The sequence below is a fragment of the Mustela lutreola genome, chromosome 8, assembly GCF_030435805.1.
Source record: "Mustela lutreola isolate mMusLut2 chromosome 8, mMusLut2.pri, whole genome shotgun sequence".
NCBI lineage: Eukaryota > Metazoa > Chordata > Mammalia > Carnivora > Mustelidae > Mustela > Mustela lutreola.
Genome location: NC_081297.1, coordinates 115,637,613 through 115,659,739, shown reverse-complemented (window position 1 = coordinate 115,659,739; position 22,127 = coordinate 115,637,613). Strand labels below are relative to the sequence as shown.

At 37.4% G+C, this 22,127-nt stretch overlaps 1 protein-coding gene across 2 annotated transcripts in view; it reads right to left on the bottom strand.

The window, feature by feature from the left end:
- Window positions 1-12,291: 12,291 nt before the first annotated feature.
- TMTC2 (transmembrane O-mannosyltransferase targeting cadherins 2) overlaps window positions 12,292-22,127 on the bottom strand; it is a 437,325-nt gene continuing 427,489 nt past the window's right edge. The window contains exon 11 of one of the 2 annotated variants that reach the window (XM_059186455.1): window positions 12,292-15,119. In XM_059186455.1, the coding sequence (XP_059042438.1) occupies window positions 14,940-15,119 (180 nt within the window). In that variant the 3' untranslated portion in view covers window positions 12,292-14,939. The remainder of the gene's footprint in view (window positions 15,120-22,127) is intronic. The other variant, XM_059186453.1, reaches the window with a different exon arrangement.

The window sequence follows — 22,127 nt, the reverse complement described above, 5'->3', positions numbered from 1 at the left end:
CTTAACATCTCTGTGTCTCAGGTTTTTCATTTATGAAATGGGAATGAAAACAGGATTATTGTTAGGGTTAAATAAGTCAGTACTTGTAAAGTGCTTAGAGTAGTATCTAGCATTTAGTAAGTACTCAATAAATGCTAGCTTTTATGTTGATACTAGTTTTACTCATCACTTTATCCCCATCACCCAGAAGAGGTCATAGAATAGGCACTGGGTAAACATCTGATAACTTAAAGAATATATTTGTTGTGTCCACATTGTATTTGTTTATCAAACAACTGCCTACTGCCTACCATCCTCCCATTCATTCCTTCATCCCCTATAATGTATGAGACACTGGGCTAGATGCTAGAGTAAAGAGATCAATGAGACATGGTCTTGTCCTTAAGGCATCCAGAGCTGAGTATGTAAACCGAAGTAATATACATTAGGCAATAAATGGAGCAGCATTTGAACCTAAACATTATCAGAAAGCAGAAGGTAGAACGTGTAACTCGGGTGGAGGGGAGGTGGGGACAGGGAGTAGTGTGCCACGACCAACATCCATGTAGATGACCTTCTGCTATGAACTGTTTGTAATGACAAAGGAAAATAGACTGTTCTCGCAACATTTCCCAGGTATCAAGATAATGCCACTGAGGAAACTAGTTTGTTAGGATAAGCCAACTCAAATGTCTTTACCTGCGGAGAGATTAGATGGCTTTCTGCTTACTGCATTTTTCAAAAATATCAGGAAGTGACCTCTGGACTCCACAGGCTTCTGATGCAATTGAGAGTAATAGGTTCTGTGCCTAAAGGACAGAAAGAGAGGGGCATGTCAGTGAGGAGGGTGTTTGCCTGCAGGTGATGGTATGCCAAGTGAAGACTGCCTTACAGACAAGGGCAATTTTTCTCACATAATGGGAAGTTTGGCAGTAAAGCAGGTATTGGCCTTGGTTCAGCTGCTTAAATATTTTATCAGGAACTCGGGGTTCTTTCTTTTTTCTGGCTTTTACTATATTAATCAGCCCATGGTTGCAAGATGGTTGCTCTCTTATCCAGATTTCACTTTTATTTTCAAGACCTGAGGGGTGTTAAGATGCCAGCCTTTTATGAAGAAAGCAAAGCCTTTCCAGAATTTCCCCCAGCAGACCTCTGCTTGCATTTCATTGTCACATGGGCACTGCCAGCTGGATTGGGGCCTGGAAAAGCAAGAGACAGGACTATCACAATTGGCTTCGACCAGGGGCCGGCAAACTTTTTCCTTACCAGGCCAGATAGAAAATATTTTAGACTTTGCAGGCCATACAGTCTCTGTTGTAATCACTCAATTCTGCTATTCTAGCATGAAAGCTGCCATAGATAATCCATAAATGATTGAGTGTTGCTGTATTCCAATAACACTTTATTGATGGACACTGAAATTTGATATAACTCTCACATATTATGAAACACTATTCTTCTTCTGATTTTTTTTTCAACCACTCAAAAATGTACAAACTAATCTTAGTTCCCAGGCCATATAAAAACAGATGGCAGGCCTGATTTGGCCCATGAGTCCATAGTTTGTTGATCCCTGGCTGGGACCAATGGTAACCCATGAACTAGTCTGGGCAAAAAGCTATGACAAAGCTGGTGTTCTAACAGTTGTCTCTAACAAAGAAATGACTACTAGATAGACAACTAACAATGTTGCAACTAATAATAAGTTTTATTTTCCACATGCATAGGACTTAAAAAGAAGTATTTGGTATATGATCAGTCTGTAATATTTTAATTCCTTTCTCTTCTTTCCACTTCAACTTAGATTTTTTTTTTTTTTTTTAATTCATAAAGGGCTTTCTTCTGCTCCATTAGAGCAGCTGGTATCCAGGCACAGGTTTTTGTGTAATTAATATCAGAAGTCTTTGGGAGGGATATCTTTCAATTAATATGGGATTGATGACTCTGTTGCCACATTGCAGGGGAAAGCTGGAGAACCTCCCAAAATTATGAATTAGAAATCCCATTCAGGTCCCATAAATGTTTCACAGTTTTCTTCCTGGGCTTCCAGTGGTGAGAGAAATGCAAATGGAACCCCAGCATTGAAAAAGGATATTCTGCATTCTGCTCTAGCTCAGTATCATTATACATTCTCTACTTGGCAGTGGGGGAGGGAAGATTTGCAACAAGCAAAAAACAGGCTCCCTCTTCATACATTGAATTACAAAGGCAATTTCCTTTATAGCCTACTTACAGGAATCCCTCTTAGCGTGCTGCCAACAGTATCACAACTTGTTTATTCAAAGGTTATGTGTGAATGAGAGCTTTTTGATATTAATCAAGTAATTTGCTAGCATTGCTGGGAAAAGGAAAATGTTAGCTTTATCCTGAAAAATGAAACAGCCCATTAATCAAGTTCACTCTATTGAAGACAATTATGGGGAGAGAGAGGGCAAATACACCCTTTAGATAAGAAATTCCTAAACTGATGAAACTTTTAATAGGGCTTGGCATAGATGTCTGCGCAGAAAGTGATTAATTTTAATCACCTTACAAATTATATATATATATATATATATCAGTTATTTGCAGATTCAGAGTTTACTGTTTATTATTAATTGAAAAAGAATCTTACTGAATGTACCAAATTCAAAAACAAAAGTCTGGCATATGGACTATTTTGTTCGTGTTCATTTATTATCTCCAGTTAAAGTTAAAAGGTGAAATAGAATATGCATGTTCTTAAACAACTGACTCATTTTTTGTTTCCCTCAGCAGCACACTCTTTGTACGTTTGAGACTGAGTCTCCATCAATCAAAATTAAATTCTGCAGTAGGAGGCATTTAAAATTATTTGTATAAATGTAGCTGAATGGGATAAGGTTGTAAGATAAGGGATATGAAAAATAACTGTTCTGAGGCAACATGGTACATAATAAGGGGGGTCTTTTTTTCTTAGTTCTACCATGATGAATTGCAAGAATCCATTAGTCAAGCACCACAAGAGAGTTAGTTTTATAAGCTAGGCATTATCTTAATTAGTTAATAACATTAAAGCTATGTAGAGAAAAGAGAAAAATAGTCCCTTTATCCAATATTTTACAATATTGCTTATTCCCCTAATTCACTTGCAAACTTTAGTGTTATTAAAATTTTAAATATTAAAATGATGTGATGTTAGGAAAATGCAAATAAATACCACAATGAGATGCCACTTCCCATCCACTAGGATGGCTATAATCAAAAAGGCAGAAAATCAGGTGTTGGTGAAAATGCAGAGAAACTGGAATTTGCATACATTGCTGGTGGGAATGTAAAAAGCCATAAGAGAACAAAAGAAACAGGGGCTCAGAGACTCAGATATGAAAGGTAGGTATTCACAAAAGCTAGGGAGCCACACCAAACACCCCATGAAAGACAGCATGGCCAAACATCAGGCAGAGCTCAGCTGACACCTGGATTACAAGAATAAGCCTCAAGAGGTACAATACTTTAAAAAGAAGCAATGGATACTGAATGCCCACCACTGACAAATAAAGGTAACAAGGTGGCTGATTAAAAAAAAAAAAATTAGGGGCGCCTGGGTGGCTCGGTGGGTTAAAGCCTCTGTGTTTGACTCAGGTCATGATCTCAGGGCCCAGGGATCGAGCCCCATATCACACTCTCTGCTCAGCAGGGATCCTGCTTCCCTCTCTCTGCCTGCCTCTCTGCCTACTTGTGAACTCTGTCGGTTAATAAATGAATAAAATCTTTTAAAAAAATTTTTGTGACCTCTATGCATTCTTATAATTGAATGATCCCTTCTTGTTCCCCAATCCTTCTACCATATAGGTGTATAATTGCAATTGGTCTCCAGTTTTGAGTGAAAGTCTTTCAGATGGAAACACTCCTCAATCCTATCTGATCCTCAGAAACTAAGAAAATAAGAAAGGGGAGCAAAACACCCCTAGTGTATTGATTGTGTCCATATCCATTAATGCCTATCCAGGGTTTAGGCTAAAGTCCTAAGATTAGGAGAAAGACCTGTCTTCCTTCTGAATGTGATCTTAGGTGAGTTACATGGCTATTCTGAGCTTTTCTTCCTCATCTGGAGTTTGGATTTAAGGATAATCATGTTTCTCCTGCCTGCTTTGCCAAACTGTTTTAAAAGCTAAATATAAAAAATATGAGGCATTTTGAAAACTCTGCAATGCTCTACATACAGAAAATATAATTATAATAAGAACAAAATATTCAGAGCGAAAGCGTGAAATGAAACTCTGTTCATTTAGATTTATGTCTATGGGAAAGGCCCCACGGCCCTGATATTTCAAGGGGCAAGTTGAATGGAGTTGCCTCGTTTGAGATACGATATCACCTGGGGAGCTAAAGCCAAAGAAAGGTGATACAATTGAAGTGGTCCAGTGGTCATTTTATTTTCATCAGTGCTCAGAATTGGTGTGTTATTTTCTGTACTAGAAAATCCATATTGTTTGATCATTTGATTAAGGTCTCCAAGAAGAAACACATTTAAAAATAAGACATTTAAAAATCAGTTTGGTAATTAGTCTTATTCTGAAAACGGTGAGCAAGAAATATACATTTGTCCTATCTTCTCTTTACCTGAGTGGAATTTCTTTTCCAAAATAAGGACAAGAAAGTGCCTTATATAAAAGAGTGATTCGATGAATCACAGCAGCTGCTTGATTGTGACAGGCATAGGAGAGTGTGAAAAGAGATTTGCTAAGGTGTTTATAACAGTATCTTAAGAAATGTCTGCCCTCATCTCCTTTTGACTCCTGCTTGTCTGGATTTAAATCACTCACCCAAGGACAAAAGCTTTGATCTCTCTTTATTTCCTCTGTTAATCAAAACACCTCAAATTATGTCTCATTCCTCATAATGACTTCCTTTCTGGAGGATCAAATGTTTGGACTTATGTTTAGTTGCAGACTTCCCAGCCGCACAATGAGAATGTATGTGTGTGTGTGTGTGTGTGTGCACGTGCACACGTATATAAAAGAAAGAAGGCGGACAAGCTTGAAAAGGAATCAAATAGATTAGGCTATGATCATAAAGATTTGTAGCAAATATATTTACTGTTATTATATCACAGTAGGAAAATGACATGCTATCCATACTTTACAATTATTCTCTGGCCTCTAAAGGGCTTTCAGGTAGTAGCTAGTATGCTCCAAAATCATTTTTTTAACATAGAATAGACTCGAGTAAAATAAAGAAAGAAAAACTTACCAATGTCTTCATGATTACCCCCTAATATGTTTGTGTCTGTAATCTTACACATTGTTTCTGGTAAAAGAGGTAAATGGACTTTGGATCACTGATGCACCATAGCCACGTCAGAAAAATAACCAAGCATTGTCAGCAGATGACAGGAATGGATCGTTGAAAGTGGTTTAATCTACCCTAATACTTCCATATACCACTTTTACTTAGACCAGCTGTGTTTGGTTTGGTACGCTTCATAAATTTATTCTAACATGAAGAGTTCATGTCTTAAGCAAGGAACCCAAACTGAATTTACTGACATAGGAGTTTCAGGCAGTAGTATCTTCCATGTATGCAATCCACTAAGAATCCATGATCAAATCTTTCCTGGCAAGCTTTGTGTCCACACTTTACTCCAAAGAAGAGGTGTTTTCACAAACCCTGGATGGTTGGTATTGGGCCATGAAGGATGTAACCTATAGCTTGTACTTGAACATGTTACCTACTACACTGGATCCACTTTGGGTGTGTAAGTTTAGCTACATCCTCCGACTGCCTATAGGTCTTTTCACTTGTCAGCTGCAGAGGTCACATTCTGTGTTCACTCCTCTGATGTCATACTACTGCCATTTCTATGAGTATCACTTTGTGGCCACCTGAGAAACAGCAGACCAACTCATCTTCAGCATCATTCACAGAGCAAAATTTTGGAACAAATACAAGTTCAAACAGTAATTAGTTCTATAAACAGAAGTGACAACAGATTACCCAAAATTTCCTTGACTTTGTAGAATGAGACAGGCTTTGCTTGTATAGTCACATTTTATAAATAATATTGACAGGGCAATTGGTAGAGTTATACCCAATGGGATATAGTAAAACCTGATATTGATGAACTCTACTGTATCATTTAATATAAAATTATCCAGTTAAATATTAATAAAATGTAGTAATATTTAAATATTTGGTCGCATAAGACAAATTTCTAAAAATATGCTTTGAAACACTGTAATTCCAGGGAAATTTCTCAAATTGTCATTATCATAAAGTATAAGCAAGGCACATTTACAGAAAAGTAGCCTATTGCAAAGGAAACATAAAGCAGCCAAACATTAAGCATAACAACATATTTAAAATAGCACAAAGAGAATTAAAAAATGAAAATGTATTGAGATTATTAATTGACTTTATGTAATTTAATAAGTTAATGTCTGCACAGTTAAAAACCTAGTTATTATTGTTAGAGTCATCATGGCCATTACTTTCTAAAGGAGATTAGAACAAAAGGCTACATGAAAATCACTTGTTTCCACTTCCCATGCATACATGCTTATCTCTCTCCTTCCTTGCCAATCTTGATTTTCTGGTCATAAATAATCTTTTACAATATACAAAAGAACTATCCAGATGCAAAATACTTCTATGAGATTTTTGGTATTTTTGAAAACAAATCAAACTGCTTGATTTCTTAGTACACAGTTTTGACAACTTCATTAGAGTCTCTAGCTGCTCCATGATATTACCAAGAGGAAGTTCTTAGAGGAGTTACTTCCTTTGCATCTTCTGAGACAGAAAAGGAAGAGACATGAGAGAAATCATTAGAAAACGTATTTCTAGAAGTCTTCAGCTATTACTTGAAACATTGAACTCTATTCTCTCCATCTGACTGGAGAATGCTGACAGCTTTGTCTTGAATGAGAGTAATTTCTGTCAAATCCAAACAATGCAGGAGAAATTTTCAATATATTTCAGATCAGAATAGAAAACCAGTTCTAGTCTAGTTTTCAACTGGCTGAACATTTTTTCAGCCTCTCCTGTGATTGTATTATAAACCATTCTCTTATTTGTAACATTTTCCCCCCTTGCAATACAATGACAGATTATTGGGCAACCAAAAAGGACACAGTCTCAAACTGTTCTAAGTAGATCCTCTACCTCTATGACAAAAATTTAATTAGTTCCAGTGTCAATTAATAGTCAATTCCCCAAGTGCCTATCCTTTCTCTTTCCACCTTGACCTTCTCCTTTTAGGATCTCTAGCAACTTTTCCCTAGCACTGTTTCAGATACTATATTAACTCCTTAGATCCCTCTAAGTATTTATTAATGACCCCAACAAGTTGTCTCATATTTGCAACGTTTTATTGTAGCCAACAATTTTCTAGCTAAACAAAAGTTTCTCTGTCCGCTCTTTGGAAGTAGATGAATAACACAATAACATCAGAGAGCAGTTGTAAAAAGTTGAGGAAACATTTTGAAAAACTTAGAAGAAAAATGTCACAGAAATTTCAAGTTAATGGAACTTCAAATCCCAGCAGTGCTGCAGGGGGAAAAATCCATCTCAAAGTTCTACAAATAACAGCAGAAGGCCTATATGTGGTGAAGTGGCAGATGGAATGAAAGCCAACGCTAAGGCTTCTCTGATTACATCCTGCAGGAAGACCACCCAAAATGACACAGCAAGAAAGGTTCAAGTCCTGGTACATATGCATCTTTCTCTATTGCAAAACTCAGCAGAACAGAGTGAGTACACTGTTCTCATATGGCCATTTGAGCTTGTTCTCTCCTTCCAGTGTGTGGCAGGTCCAATGCTTAACCCAAGTTTTCTAGCAATACCCACGAGATTTAAATAGTAGGAAGAAAATTCTATAATACTGAAAATATGTAAATGAAGTGGAAACTCATATTCCAAAGGTACATATAAACGAATTGGAATCATTGTCATTCTTAAATTATCCCTACAAACCCAGTTTCCTCCCTTGTAATAGCAAAAAATAACCAAGACTTAGATGCATTTCCTTTCTTTGTACTAGAAATGTACAAACACTATGAGAAAATGCAGCCCTAAGATGAAAATATCAAATGCAAAGAGTTCTTGAAGCCCCAATTTCAACTTTTTATTAAAAGAGTTTTAAAAAATATATCAGGTTGATCATGAGCAAGTAATAGATAGAATTCTTTCATTTAGAGTGTTATTTTATGTTCTACTCAGCACCAGTGTGCCAGGCTGAAGAAACAGTGCCAAAAAGGAAAGGCATGGCCTCTGCTTTTACTGGTTTCAGAACAGAGGGCTTTCAGTCCAGGTCAAAACTTTACCTTGAGGTCAGAAGAGCAAGATGGTGGAGTCAGAGACTGAAATGACATCAGATCCCAGGAGATGAGCTAGATAGGTATCAAACCATTCTGAACAGGTACAAACTCAACAGGAGAGTGAAGAGAGGAGCAGCAATTCTAGGAACAGAAAATCAACCATTTTCTGGGAGGTAGGATGTGCAGAGAAGTGAATGCAAGGCGATATATGGGAAGAGAGACCATGGGGGAGAGGCTGGCTCCTGGCAAGCAATGGAACAGTGGAGCACAAAATTGGAAATTTTAGAAGTCTGCTCCACTGAGGGACATCACTCTAGAGTCTAAACAGGGGGGTGGAGCCCTCGCAGAGTCAGTGTGTTCTCAGGTCCCACAGGGTCACAGAAAGATCGGTGGTGGCTGAGTGGGGCAGAGCTGCCAGGTTTCAGAGCAGGGAAGCTGGCTACAGAGACGGAGCCGAGGAGAGGGCTCTCAGCTGGGGTTACCTTAAACCGTGACCACTGTTCTTCGAACAGAAACCCCAACAAGCAGCAGATCTGGGGAGATTCACCTTTCTCCTCCGGGAGGAGCAGCTTGAGAGTGTGGGGCAGGAATCTGCTGGTTTGGGGGCCTTGCGCCAGAGACAGAAACGCTTGGTCACAGGCTGGGTGAGGTTGGAGTGTGGCCAGAGACCAGGGAGATGGGAAGGACTGTTTTTCTCTGAGGGCGCACTGAGGAGTGGGACCCTGAGCTCTCGGCTCCTCCGGGCCAGAGATCCGGAGGCCTCCATTTTCATTCCTGTCCTCCAAAGCTCTATGGAGAGCGTTAAGGGAACAAAAGCTCCCGGGAGCAAACTCCAGCCGATTACTCAGCCTGGCTCCCCGACAAGGGCTGTCCAATTCCGCCTCGGGCAAAAGACATTTGAGAATCCCTGCAACAGGCCCCTCCCCCGGAAGATTAGCAAGAACATCCAGCTGAGATCAAGTTCACTGATCAATAAGAACTGCAGAACTTCAGAGGCAGGGGAAAACAACACATAGAATTCATGGATTTTCCCCATGATCCTTTAGTCTTTCAAAGTTAAATTTTTTCAAACTTTTTTTTTCTAATTTTTCTTTCTTATTTTAACATTTTTTATTTTATCTTATCAACACCTTTAAAAAAATCTTTTCTAATTTTCATTGTTATAGTCATATTTTATCTCTTCATTGTATTTAACCTTATTTTTTGTATACATATAGATTTTTTTTTCTTTAAAATTTTGGGATACAGTTTCTTCCAATCAAAATATACCCTAAATCAGGATCTTGGCTTTGTTCTACTCTCCAGCCTGATCACATTCTTTCCTCTTTTCTTTCTTTTTTCAACCAATTTCTTATCAATTCCTTTTTTTAGAATCTTTTTAAACTTTCATCTTTACAATCATATTCCATTCCTTCATCGTGTTTACTCTTACTTTTGTGTATATATGTTTTTCTTTCTTTAAAATTTTGGGAGGTAGTTTTTTCTAATAGACCAAAATACACCCAAAATCAAGGCACAGAGAATCCCCCCTCAAAACCAATAAAAATAGACCCATACCCCATTATCTAATAGTAAAACTTACAAGTCTCAGTGACAAAGAGAAAATCCTGAAAGCAGCTCTGGACAAGATGTCTGTAACATAAAATGGTAGAAATATTAGATTGACAGCAGACTTATCCACAGAGATCTGGTAGGCCAGAAAGGCCTGGCACGATAGTCAGAGCCCTAAATGAGAAAAATATGCAGCCAAGAATACTATATCCAGCTAGACTGTCATTGAAAATAGAAGGAGAGATAAAAAGCTTCCAGGACAAACAAAAGCTAAAAGAATTTGCAAACTCCAAACCAGCCCTATAGGAAATATTGAAAGGAGTCCTCTAAGTAAAGAGAGAGCCTAAAACTAGTAGACCAGAAAGGAACAGAGACAATCTATAGTAACAGTCATCTTATAGGCAATACAATGGCACTGAATTCCTACCTTTCAAGAGTTAACCTGAATGTAAATGGGTTAAATGCCCGTCAAAAGATACAGGGTATCAGAATGGACAAGAAAAATAGGACCCATCGATATGCTGTCTATAAGAAATTCCTTTAGACCCAAAGACACCTCCAGATTTAAAGTGAGGGGGTGGAAAACAATTTTCCATGCTAATAGACATCAAAAGAAAGATGGGGTGGCAATCCTTATATCAGATAAATTACATTTTAAGCCAAAGACCATAATTAGAGATGAGGAAGGACACTATATCATACTTAAAGGGTCTTCCAACAAGAAGATCTAACAATTTTAAATATCTATGCCCCTAACGTGGGAGCAGCCAATTATTTAAACCAATTAACAATAATATCAACGAAACACATTGACAATACAACAATAGTAGAGACTTATACACCCCCTGCTCACTGAAATGGACAGATCATCTAAGCAAAAGATGAACAAGGAAATAAAGGCTTTAAATGACACACAAGGCCAGATGGACATCACAGATATATTTAGAGCATTCCATCCCAAAACAACAGAACACACATTCTTCTCTAGTGCACTTGGAACATTCTCCAGAATAGATCATATCCTGGGTGACAAATCAGGTCTCAACCAGTACCAAAAAATTGGGATCATTCCCTGCATATTTTCAGACCACAGTGCTCTGAAGCTAGAACTCAATCACAAGAGGAAAGTTGGAAATACATGGTGTATCATGTACAAATACAAATACAAAGAGTATCCTACTAAAGAATGAATGGGTCAACAAGAAAATTAAAGAAGAATTTAAAAAAATCATGGAAACAAATGAAAATGAAAATACAACTGTTCAAAATCTTTGGGACACAGCAAAGGCAGTCCTGAGAGGAAAGTATACAGCAATACAAGTCTTTCTCAAGAAACAAAAAAAGGTCTCGAGCACACAACCTAACCCTACACATAAAGGAGCTGGAGAAAGAAAAGAAAGAAAGCCTAAACCCAGCAGAAGAGAAATAATAAGATCAGAGCAGAAATCAATGAAATAGAAACCAAAACCCACTCATGAGGGACCTGTCCTCACAAACTAATACTCCCCTTATCTTATAGCTAAATTTTATCTTTCTTTTTCTTTTTTTTAATATTTTATTTATTTATTTATTTATTTATTTATTTAATTTTATTTATTTATTTGACAGAGAGAGATCACAAGTAGGCAGAGAGGCAGGCAGAGAAAGAGGAGGAAGCAGGATCCCTGCTAAGCAGAGAGCCTATGCAGGGCTCGATCCCAGGACCCTGGGATCATGACCTGAGCCAAAGGCAGAGGCTTTAACCCACTGAGCCACCCAGGCACCCCTTATATTTCTTTTTAAAGATTTTATTTGAAAGAGAAAGAATGTGCACATGCACCAGCAGGGGGAGGGACAGAGGGAAACAGACAAGTAAACACCCTGCTGACACATGGGGCTCAATACCCAGACCCCGGGGATCATGACCTGAGCTGAAGTCAGGCACTTAACAACTGAGTCACCCAGGCACTCCCAATTTTATCGTTAATAAAGCTATCAGGTAGTATGTAATTATGTTACTATGCAATGACAATTTTAACAAGATGATCAAATTTTCTGCCAATTTCTGCCAGTTTGCACCTTGTCTAGGACCCAAGGTTTTCTTATAACTGATACCTGAATGTGCCATACCTAAGTCTCTCAACCGAACAGGGTTGTGCTTTCTTCTAGGATCATGACTAGAGAATCAGGGTCTTCTAAATATGACCATTTTAACTAAATGACCTATGAGGCAGAGAATGGGCTATGCTTGGGCTATTTCCTAACACTTTTCTACAGTTCATCAATAAAACAAAAAAATTACATCATCTTTTTTGGAAAGCGGCAAATTGGATGTTACAGGCAACTCTTAATATTATTATAACTATTACATATTAATGATTATTGATAATTATATTTATTAATTTTATTGATATTAATTAATATTAATATAATAACTATTACACATAAATGATTATTGATAATTGATAATTAATGATTATTGATATGTATATTGTTGATTATACATTATGTACATTATTGTACAGTATTGATTATACATTAGCCTTGATGTGTCTCTGTTTGACTCTCAATCTCTACCTTTTTCAAACTTTCTCCAATTTCTGTTAAAATCCATGACAGCGTTAAGTTTTGTTGCTATAGATTTTAAAAAAGGTTTACACAACACGTTTGTTATCAATGCTTTATTGTTGAAAACAAAATTGAAATTCTCTGGCACATAAAACAATTATTTCTACAAAAGGAAAGCCTACAAATCTTGATAATTTATACAAATAACAGTTTCTCAAAAAATAAAACTTTAATTTAGTAAACTTGTCTTGTGCTCTATATTTTTAGCACTGTCTGCAATAATCCACCATAAATCCCTGAGCGGAGACATTTTTTGACCGTGACCTTTAGTCCCCCCCAACCTCCCCCCACGTTGGTCAGTTACTAAGCCCAGCCCTGTAGTGAAAGGTGTCAGGGACATTTAGCTATTAAAGATCCATGCATTTTATGACACAGGCCCAATTATTAATGCTACTTGGGAACTGGGTCAAAATGAAGTGCCTCTACTGGTGCAATCACCGAACCTATTAAGAACCAAGTGTGTGAAAGGAAGAACATGAACAACAAAAAGACATAAAATGTTAAGACTAGGAAGTCATCATAGGTCAATAACTATTTAAATAAATAAAAATGTTAGACATTGAATTTATCTCTATATCCTTATATTAAATTCCTTACTTATTTACTTACTTTTTTTTTTTTAGCAATTGCCAATGCACTAGAAGATGAAAAATACACTTCAACCCACATTTTTGGTTTGACCACGGGTTTGCTGTTCTTAAATGTTAAATATCATTCTGAACACACAGTGATTTAGTTATAATTTAACTTTTGGCCCCTTCCATGAAATGTTTATGAAATAATATACACATTAGGAAGGCCTTTTTATTGATGCCATTAACAGACCTCTCTCACTACATCTGCCCTTCTTAAAAAAACACTAATGCCATAGGAACACTACTTTAAATTCTTTATCCCACTTTACTCAGATATGTAGGAAAACATTTAAAATATGGAGAAAACATAAGATGATGTATTATGTATGTCCAGCCTCCTTTTAGTGGGGACGCTGATCGATATTTACATGAAGTGTTAAAGGAAAGGAGGAAAAGCTAATTTTCAGTTGCAAAGAACTGACTTAATGAATCAAGTTTTGTTTTGTTATTTTGCTATGGTAGAATAATAAATAAATAAATATGCAGGGTACTCTATAGCTACTTTCTCTATGAAGTTGATAGTGAACCCTTTTGCAAAGTTAATTTTTAGTAGCAAAGTTTCCAAGCCAAAAAAATGTTCGATAAATGTTTTTCTCTACTTCATTTTTACTTGTGTAATGATCACTGAAGTGGTTACTAATAGGTAAAGAAGTAAAATATCAATATGCTAGTGAAATTAACATTCAACTGTGAAAAAAAGCACTTGGCAGAAGACCTAGAAACACACGGGTGGATGGTATACTCTACTATCGCTTAAAATAGGTCATTTTTTGATGTCTTATAGGAAGAGCAAAACCAGTAAAAATTACTCCTTAAAAACAGCAGCATTGCTGTTTAGGAACCTATTAGAAAGGGATTAGCATTTTATACCAACTCTTTCTAAAATATAAAATCATTGGCAGCCATTATGATACACTTCTTTGCGCAGACTTGATTTTTTAAGTCAGTAACATCTGGGAAGCACATAGCACCTTCCCTTTTGTCTAACAGCTGCTGGTTAGTTATCCGAACTAGATCACTTTTAAGCTCTTTAGATGTAATCCTTATATAAGCATGTGCATTAACCAGGAAGAGCCATTTCAAAAGCCTTAGAATTAATACAATGAATTCTCCAAGGCAGTTTGGGGGAATATGTTGGTGACATTAAAATAAAAAATGCCTGCCGACACTTTTAAGGTCTCCCCAACCCGTCCTGCAACACCAGTGTGAAACGTAGTTAGCTCTGCTCAGAACATGAAAAGCAAATGCTGTCCAAAAGAAATGAAGACTGTGACATCTAAATCATAAAATGTTATGTGCAATAGTCAGGAAATAATTAGATTCTGACAGATCCTGATGTTCTTAAAAAAAAAAAAATTTTTTTTCCCTAAGTTTCAGAAATTGATAAGCAGGCTGTCCGGAAGAGGGAAGACAGCAGCATCAGGACAACTGGCCAGCTCACTGGGATTCACGCCACACTTGAATCATTCCCTATTAACACTTGATCTTAATAGCTTACCGGGGCTGAACAGACCCTCTGACTTCCTCTCACAGTGTTTAAGGAACAATATAATTTCTAAATTAGCTTTCAAGAATGAGCAAAATTTGTAACTTAGATTCCCTCCCCCCACCCCGCCCTCCCCCACCCTACCAATGCCATAAGATCCTGTTTTAAGTGCTCTGGTTTATAGTTTATGGGTAACAATTACATCCTTCAGGAGGTTTCCAATGTTCCCCTTTTTGGTGTTAATGGCTGTGCCAACAACGAAGTGAATACTGGCAGTGACCTCAGTGACCTCTGCCCCCGTCTTGAAGTCCATACTAGCTCTTGTCATAGCACTGCTGGGAAGTTCTGTTCATTCTTGAAGCCAGCTTCCTAATATGGAGGAGGGCGAGGTACTGCCCTCCAGTGTCAAGTCTTGGAAGTCTTTAAACCTTGCTTCTCCATGATATTCCACAGTTTGCGGAGATTGGACTGCGTGATGACGTCATCTGGCTTGAGCTGCAGCGCCCGCAGGTAGTTGGCCTCAGCCTTTTGCAGCCGGCCATTGAGATGGAGAATAGCCCCCAGGTTCATCAGAGCTGCCGGATACTGGAACCAGAGAGAGGGAGGAAAATGATTAAGAGTCTTGTTTCAAGCTTTCCTTCATGGAAGACAAAAATCTTCATCCACTTATGCAAATGATTCCCTTATGTCTGGAGGCATTTTATGGAAGCAATTTAACAATTTATACAAATAGACCAAGATAACTAGGAAGAAAAAAAAAGTTTTCAAACAGCTGGGTACTTTGTGCTTTAAACAGGGCAGGCAGCTTGAAAAATATTCTTCGTTAATGAGAAAGCGCAGGTTACATATGAAAACCTAGTAACCTGGTCAGACTGTACTTTCCTGAGAAAAAAGGTTAAAGTCCTACATTCTCAGATAAAACTGCGCTTTCTTTTTTCAACTCAAAGCCAAGAAATATTAAGTTGGAAAACCTGATAAATCTACATCTACCCACTCTTTGTTTCCTCTCCTTAGCAATATCCCAGGCCACTTAGGCAAACATAAGTAAATAAGTTAAAAATTTGTAAAATCTTACTGATGTTTTCAGGGTAAAAACCCTGGAAAAAAATTCAAATGTAACCACTAACATCCTTTCCAAATCTAAGCCAAGTAGTTTAATGAGACAAAGATCTCCTTGTGAAGTCAATCTTTCAAACTTCTAATGGTGAATGTTTATTATAAATACAGCAAAATAACAACATACCAAACAGATATAATATAGTACATAAAAATATAACTTCTGTAAGAAAAGTTTTATATTATTTGCTTAAAAGTAGTTGTGATTCTCCAACACAAAATTTTTTGTAATGTGTGATATTTGCAATACAAGACTATCTTATGAAAGGCCGAGTTAAAAAAAAATGTCTCTATATATGAGTTATATACCATTAACTTAACACAATGGTCTCCATCCCCCAATTCTCATTCATTAACAACAAAAAAGTCCTTCCCAAAAGAAAAAATACTTTGCTTCCTATCTACAAATAAAGGCTGTTCTGCTCTTGTCTTATTGCTGGAACTTTCTGGCTAACAGAGCAGCTAATATTTTGGCACTTACACAAATGCATATTTCAAATATCAGATAAAACTAAAAATGTTTATGCTAAGATTGTGCTTTCATTTTACAGATGGTGTCAACTATTAATTGTCCTGACAACTCTGTGATGCAGTGTAAAGTAATTCACAATTATTTTTGCAATTCAGTATTTTCACAAAATGTGTGCATTTTTCACCTAAATTCAAGTGAGTCCACTCTTTACTGTGAAAACAATTATTTCTGAAAAAAAACCAATGCTGGGGGCAGGGCTGAATAGCTCAGAATAAACCAACTGGAAAGAGATGATCAGATATGGATTTTAAGAGGTCTGGATTTGAATTCTTGCTCAACCACCGACTGTGATCTTGGTGAGATCCGCTATCATATTTTTCCTCCTTTTATTCTGCTTGAGGTATACAGCACATGCATATTTATGATTTTTATGCTGTTATACATACTTTACAATTTTTATTTCAACGGCTACATAATGTCTCTGGATATATAGCAAAATTCTCTCAAGTCCTCAACTACAGGGCATTATTTTCAAACTTTTCTACATCCTTTTTTTCTTTTCCAAAAATAATATTGCAAATATAAGCTATGCCTGACCTTCAAAAATCTTTTTTGGTCAGAATGACTCCATACTTATCAAGGAAAATACAGATGGTCAATTTCTAATTTTAAGTCCCAGTCCAAACAAACATAGCTCTAAATTACATGTACAATGAAGCTCCACCCTGGGAACCCAAAATAATACCACCTACTGTATCTTCCCAAAAGAACTTTGTTATCATTCTGCCTGTTATTATCTTGACTTTCTTGATGCCTAGACACATTTCTCAATTATGTTCCCTCACAGAGCTTAGCACAACTATCAGTAAACAGATACTACACTAATGGCAAAGTGTGTTCACAGTCTGAATTACTAGAGATGCTAAGTAGATAAAATGTTTAGACTTCCGCTATCCTGAGTGGGAGGAGAGGATATGGGGAGGGAGGACTCCAGTTGGAGACCATTCCTGGCTAACCAGAAATAGAAGGGACCCAGGGACGGGGGCTGAGAGAAGCCAGATGGCTCTGTGGGGTAGTCATTATTTCTTGAATCACTTTTGTTATCGAAGTATCCGTGCCTCACTATAACTACAATTCAAGGGATTATTAAAAACACTCAAGAGTCACAGAGTCACAATGCCTAGCTTCCAGTACCAGCTCTGCCCCAGTACCGTGTGCATTCAGACAAGTTGAGTGATCACTCGAGACCTCAGTTTCTTCCAGAAACGGGATGATAACAGTACTCACTTTGCAGAATTGTTGCTGAGATTACATGAGAATATAATATTATGGGCTTTTCCCTCTTCTCCTCTGTCTCCCTATCATCTCAAAAACACAAAGTAGAAACTCCTGCCAGTGACCACGGAAAGCCAATGCTGTGGATCTGTGGCCTGGCTCTACCACCCTTCCAAGCTCCGTGGCCTTTCTCAGGCTAAAGTTGGAAGGGAGAGATGTAAATACACGTGGTGAAGAAGGCCCAACCACAGAAACAGGCTTTACTATTGTTACTAACTGACATCCTGGGTTCTTCTGTCCCTGGAACACTTTGAAGACACCCCCCTACCATCAAATGATGAAAAGGGAAAGCTGAATATCATTCTAGAAAAAGCACAATTAGGAAGTTTGTCATCAAAATGAATTCTGAATGCGAATTATAATAGCATTTTTGGAATAACTTTAATTTTGCATTATCCACCCTAGCATGTTATTCATTAAAAAAATAATAATAAATTGACATTAGGAAGTTAAACAGAGCCCATAAAAGTTTACATAAACTCACTGTGCTCCTTAAAGAGTAAAAATCCAAGTAAACTAGGGCGCCTGGGTGGCTCAGTGGGTTAAGCCACTGCCTTTGGCTCAGGTCATGATCTCAGGGTCCTGGGATCGAGTCCCACATCGGGCTCTCTGCTCGGCAGGGAGCCTGCTTCCTCCTCTCTCTCTCTCTCAGCCTCCCTCTCTGCCTACTTGTGTGATCTCTCTCTGTCAAATAAATAAACTAAAAAAAAAAAATCTTAAAAAAAAAATCCAAGTAAACTAAAAATGTATACATTTAAGAACATAATATTTCTAAGCAGCTAGTGATTTCTATGTTTAGGTAATAACATGTTGGTCTGAATATATCTATCTTACTAGAATAAAAGATTTTTATTTTAAAAACCTACAAACACCTATCATTATGCAATGCTTTTAAAAATATCACTATAGGGACACCTGAGTGGCTCAGTCAGTTAAGCATCTGCCTTCGGGGATCCAGTCCTGATCTCAGAGTCCTGAGACTAAGCGCCGCATGGGGATCCCTGCTTGTCAGGGAGCCTACTTCTCCCTCTGCCTGCTGCTTGCCCTGCTTGTGTTCTCTTTCTCTCTGAAAAATAAATAAACAAATAAAATCTTAAAAAAATAAAATGAAACATCACGATAGCTTCTTGCTTGAGTGAGTGGAAACTGAGGGAAACTGCATGTGTGCCCAAACGTGATCCAAGTAACAGGTTCCACTGCCTTAGATAACAGCTTGGAAGTGTCAACAGTAATTTTGACATAAACAGTTTCATGTGTTTGTTAAAAATTTACAAATAAAACTAGATATAGGTTACTTTTTGTTATATGGTTGTTTTCTTTATTCGAAGACAAGGCATTCCAGCAGTGACCAGCAGTAGCTTACTGGATGCCCAAGGGACTGAATGCCTGTAGGTCTTCTGGTCTTGCCTCTAGTTCAGGGAGAAGCCTCAGCATCCCCTGGGAGTTTGGCAGAAATGTAGAATTTCAGGTATCAACTAGCAAATCAGAATCTAAACTTTAAAAAAAGTTCCCCAGGTGTTTTGTATACTCATCACACTCTGAGAAGCAGTGTTGTAGAGGTTATTTCCTGATCTTAAGTCATGTTACTGTCCAACTTATGAGTTTCATATGGGAGAATGAAGTCACTTACAGAACAAAAAATATCAGATCAAATGTCTTTTCTTCAATGAAGTGAATTCTTTTGGTCATGCCATTATTTAAAGTAGTAAATGTTCAAGTGAAACTTTATTAACAGAAGCTGTAAGTGACTAAATAGTAATAGACAGGAGGGGGCATAAAAAGCCTCTTGATAACCAAATAGGAGCATGTATAAGTTTGTGAACAGAATTAAAGACTCTGTAGCCACATAACTGAAAGGCAAGAGGTCCAGGTGACTGACTGTCTGATGACACACTGGTGTCGTTTCTCTCTGCCTGCTGTGACTCATGGGCTGAGGAACAGAAACCCAACACAATGGCTGATGTCTTCCCTCACACACATCTTTTATTAAAGACAGCTGATGAAATTTTCAGCATGTTAACAAAGACAGTCAGCAGCTTGCAACCCAGTAAAATGGAGCTTGTGGTTCCGTACAACAAATGATACTGCCTCCCACTTCACAGACTAGAAAGGAGAACCAGACCTTTCTTATTTCCTTGAAAAAGACAGATGCTTTACATCAAAAGGGCTGACTGGTAGCCATACCCAGGCAGCAGATGATGGCTTTTTCAAGTCTCTGGGGAATTATGACTTTGTGGTTACTTGACTGTGGTCTTTGGCTTATTTCTCCAACATTAGAGGAAATAAGCAAAATTCAAGTAATAGGTGTATAATGGGGTGGGGTAGAGCAAAGGCAAGATTATGCAGGTCTGATTCTAGTCTAACACCTCCCAAGGAATTCAGGTGAGCTCATAAGCTATCCCAAGCACATGGGATTAGAAAACAAAGTTATTTTCCTGAACTTTACCTATTAAGTAGTCTTGGAGACATATCTATGGAGGAAGAATAGTAAAACCATATGGGCAATTAGGATTGGGCACTCATGTTTCCACTGAGAACAGGACTAAAAAGTAGAAGTTTTTTTTTTTTTTTTTAAAGATTTTTTATTTATTTATTTGACAGAGATCACAAGTAGGCAGAGAAGCAGGCAGAGAGAGAGAGGAGGAAGCAGGCTCCCCGCTGAGCAGAGAGCCCGATGTGGGGCTCGATCCCAGGACCCTGAGATCATGACCTGAGCCGAAGGCAGCGGCTTAACCCACTGAGCCACCCAGGTGCCCGAAAAGTAGAACTTTTGAAGAGAGAATTTGGGTAGAACTTAAAAAATGGAAAAGAGCTTAGTTGAGATGGTCTGATGAGGCAGGAGTTGGAAATCTATACTACAATTGGGTCTTCTTTTTTTTTTTTTTTTTTTTTTAAGATTTTATTTATTTATTTGACAGACAGAAATCACAATTAGGTAGAGAGGCAGGGGGGTGGAGGGAATCAGACTCCCCACTGAGCAGAGAGCCTGATGCAGGGCTTGACCCAGGACCCTGGGATCATGACCTGAGCCAAAGGCAGAGGCTTTAACCCACTGAGCCACCCAGGCACCCCAACAATTGGGTCTTCTTATCCCATTAGTGCCTGTGAACCACTTCCCTTTGGTGAGGGCAAATCAATAGGCAACAGAAGCTTTGAGAAAGATGAAGATAGAAATATTGACCCATATTTCTAATTTTATAACTCTGCTTATTCCCATTTAGAATGTTGCTGAATTCATCCATATAGTCGTGTATTTACTGTTGTATGAACTAGATAACTTTTGAGGAGGAATTTCTGAGGTTAGCCTTATCCAGCTACTAATTAATACACTAAATTTGGGGGATGTTTTTAAGATAACCACCTTTAACTTCTGAATATAATTTGCAAACTTAAATGACTTTTCCAAGCTGTTCTTAATGGATTCTCTTTTTCAAATAGTTACTAGCTTAACGAAGGCTACACACTATCATTCAACTGTATTCACTCAGTTGAAATTGCTTACCCAACTGAATTTATTGACACAGGAACTGTACTACGATGCTTAAAAAGTAATGGTATAAACTTTAAAAAAAAAAAAACATATTCAAGAAAAAGAGTATTTACACATAAATTTAAAGGATTTCTATTTATTGTGCCTTGTACAGGTAGATATTTAGTAAGTAATTACTGAATTAAAGATTATCAGTCAGGCTTATGAAGAAAAAGTATCAAAGTTTTGATAACTTATTCCCACTCTCCTCCAATATCATTCCTCCTCCTCTGTCTCACGGGCATGCTTAACAGTCAATGCCAAACTAGAAACCTGAATAAATTATCCTTGATTTCTTGCCTTTCTTTATATACACATATATATGTATCATCCAATTGTTAAATCTTGACTTTACCCAATCATCTCCCTTCAATTTGTCTTCTAATTCTTCTTGGTCCCTCTCTCCCTACTTGTAAATCACCATTTCTTGAATTATTTAAATAAAATTATTTTGAGAAAGAAGAATAACAAGTGAATGGGTAGTTGAACAGATTAACAGGTGACAGATTAAATTAATGAATGAACACATGAGTAAAACCATGTGCAGGGTTTTTACTATAAATATTATAGGTATACAAACAAAAGCTTCAGAGAGTACAAGAAAGGCGGTACTTGCCTAACAAATGAAGCTTTATAAAGACAACATAAACCCTCAAATATCTCTTGCTATCATACTACTGAACTCACCCCCATTCTCTCAAGAAAACCACCATTCTTGAAGTTGGTTATCATTCCAATACATTTCACGCTTTTATTTTTTTGTACCCATAATAAGTGGACAATCTTCTATAAGTTTTGATTTCATAAATTTGTCATCATCCATCCCACCAAGAACACATAAGAAACCTGGATTTTTTGCTCATCATTTTGTTTTTCAGATTTATCCATGTTGATATATGTAAGGTTCAGATCATTCATTCCATTGAATGACTACCCATTCTCTTAAGGATGAACTTAGAAATTCTTTAAAAGAAGAAGAATATGCCATCCATATTCTTGTGGCTATCTCTATACATACTTAATGGGAGAGTTTTGAAGATTGGACCTGCTGGATCACAGAAGATCTGCACCTTTGGCAGATGATCACAGAAGATCTGCACCTTTGGCAGATGTTACCAAGTTCTTCTTCAGTGTGGTTGTT